Source organism: Berghia stephanieae, chromosome 8 (assembly GCF_034508935.2).
Source record: "Berghia stephanieae isolate SIO BIC M18660-M18661 chromosome 8, UCSD_Bste_1.3, whole genome shotgun sequence".
Classification (NCBI taxonomy): Eukaryota; Metazoa; Mollusca; class Gastropoda; order Nudibranchia; family Aeolidiidae; genus Berghia; species Berghia stephanieae.
This window is the reverse complement of record NC_088367.1, coordinates 13,403,103-13,405,602: the sequence shown is the minus strand read 5'-3', so window position 1 is coordinate 13,405,602 and position 2,500 is coordinate 13,403,103. Positions and strand designations below refer to the sequence as shown.

The 2,500-nt window shown below is 37.4% G+C and overlaps 1 protein-coding gene across 2 annotated transcripts in view; it reads left to right on the top strand.

The window, feature by feature from the left end:
- The window catches only part of LOC144978198 (glycoprotein 3-alpha-L-fucosyltransferase A-like), an 84,399-nt gene that overhangs the window by 64,457 nt on the left and 17,442 nt on the right, over positions 1–2,500 (top strand). For both annotated transcript variants that reach the window (XM_078923945.1, XM_078923947.1), the window contains one exon: positions 1,606–1,969. In XM_078923945.1, coding sequence (XP_078780071.1) covers positions 1,606–1,969 — 364 coding nt within the window. The remainder of the gene's footprint in view (positions 1–1,605; positions 1,970–2,500) is intronic.

Genomic DNA, 2,500 nt, shown 5'->3' with positions numbered 1-2,500 from the left:
AAATGTCTCACCCATACACCGGCACAAGATCCCACTAAGAGGAATACACTCAAATGCTTGCATTATACATTCAAAGTAACAAACATCATAATACATAGCAGAGAGATGATTCACAAGGAGAAAAATATCATCTATAAAAACCAATAACGATGCATTTGACTGTTTCCTCCCAGCCAAGCACTACGGCCTGGGCCAGGGCAAAACCAAGTAATCTCATTCCAAGCCAAAGACAGAAAGCAAATTGGAAAACAGATATAGGGGAATAGAAGACACAGTAAATGCCACCCTGCCCACTATGGAAGGCCAGGAACCCCATCCAGTTATAAATTCTGTAGAAGGAACGAAATTGACGTCACTCAGCTCTTTTCCGTTGACAGACATTTTTATGATTAGTTCTCACAAAATTATATATATATATATATATATATATATATATATATATATATATATATATATATCAATCAAACTATAAAAGTTAAAGGTTACACAAACTTGCGTGTACATTTTATCCAGCTGCGGATGTTGTGAGTACTTCACCTAAACGCATAGCATCAATAAAACCTCAGTACACAAACATACTCTCAATCAATTTCTCGTAGCGACACCAGAGGGACCAACAACTCTTTGGCAATGACCGTGATGATAAGCTAAACAACAATGTTAATTATTGCATTATGACCTCAATTATTGTTCCTACTATTAATTTATTTACTAATTATATTGTTCATTGTTAGTTAAGTAATTACACCTCTCCGTTCTTCCTGCTGAAAGGGCAACAACCTGAACTCGAGTTAAATTTATGGTTACTCATTCATTCATGAGAGACGCGGCATTGTTGTGGTCAGAAAGCAAATGACACGGTGCTTGCTATTTGTTTTTGGCCATGAACGCCTCTGTTGTATGTAACATTAATTAATCTAAGTTTAAATCATTGCCATGATAAAGTAGCCTTTACTGGGGGAGAGTTCAACAGTCTCTACATTGACAATGAAAGATGATGAAGGATACAGGGGAAAGGGGGGGGGGGGGGGGGGGGGGGGAACCACATACGTCCACCTTTTGGAATTGGATTCAATAGTCTGATGTCACGTCGCCCAGCAACGGCGGCCATCGTGGTTCTAAACAAAGAAAATCGGTACTTGTTATCCTTCATGATGGCAAGAACTTTTCATATTATGTCTTGTGATCAGAATGTGTAAAAGTCAAAACATGATCAGATTTATAATGAGTTTTTTTTCTCCTCTGGATACGCTTTTATGCTCGTCGGAGAAATATTTCATAAGGGCGTCCGCCATTGTTCCTATAGTTTAGAGCTAGTTACTAAGTTACCATGCGTCATTACGAGGGAAGTGACGTTACGTTACGACTGTTGAAGTGTATTGTTGTGACTTCCCCCTTTAAACTCTAAACTACACTGGATAGACACGTTGGCTTTTCACAGTATAGCAAACTTTTTTTTACAATTAATTATGGTCTGAATTAGAACTCCAAAGTTTGCTGGATAATGCGAAGGAAACCGTTTCAGTATTTCACACTTGAAGAAACAAAGTCCAACAGGACTTTTTAATCACACTATATTACAAATCTTTTTCTTCTTATTTACAGAGTATATATCCGAGCCAGAATAACTTCGAGAACGATCGTATACTCGAGCAGCTAAACTTCATACCACCCAGCATCAGAGCCCATCGACAAAGCGGCCAAAGTAGTATTCCCTTGAAAAAAATCTATCTGCCCTCCGGCATCGGGGGATGGGCAATAAAACGTGGACAGGGTACATTCCTTGAACAGAAATGTGCCGTGCCGTACTGTACCATTACTGATATGAATAACCAGATGAAGGACGCTGACGTGGTCCTATTTGATGGGGTATCCAGAAGTAATGGCTTTGAAAAACCTGCTAATCAGATATGGATGATATTTATGTTGGAGTCGCCCTACCACACGCCTATTCTAAATAAATATACTGGTGAGTATCTATCTAGCTAATAGAGAAATACGCTGATTAAGACTGTCTAAATGTTATGGAGAATAAATTTATTACTCTTATTTCAGATATAATTTTGTTTTAATGTCAAGCTGTATTACAGTTAAAATGAATGTAATAACTGGTGATCTTCAAATCTTTCTTTGATCAAATACTGGGTGGTTTTTTTTTGGTATAGTTTCGTCTTATTTTTTGTTTGTTTGTTTTGTTTTGGGATTTTTCTTTGGCCTTTTTTTTTTTTGGGGGGGGGGGGGTCTTTTTTTTTTTTTTGGCGGGGGGGGGGAGGGGAGGACATTTTGTTGGGTTTTCTGTTTTGTCTTTTCCCTTGGGGGGGGGGGGGGGGGGGTATTTTTATTCGATTATTTATTTGGCTTCTTTATTCTTCTTTTGTTTTTTATCTGTTTCTTAATGAACACATGAAGATTTGAATAGTTCAGAAACTGATATAGATTTATAACAAAATTTCAGATTACTCTGTTATTTACTTCATTTTGTGTTTAAACAGAGAAGATA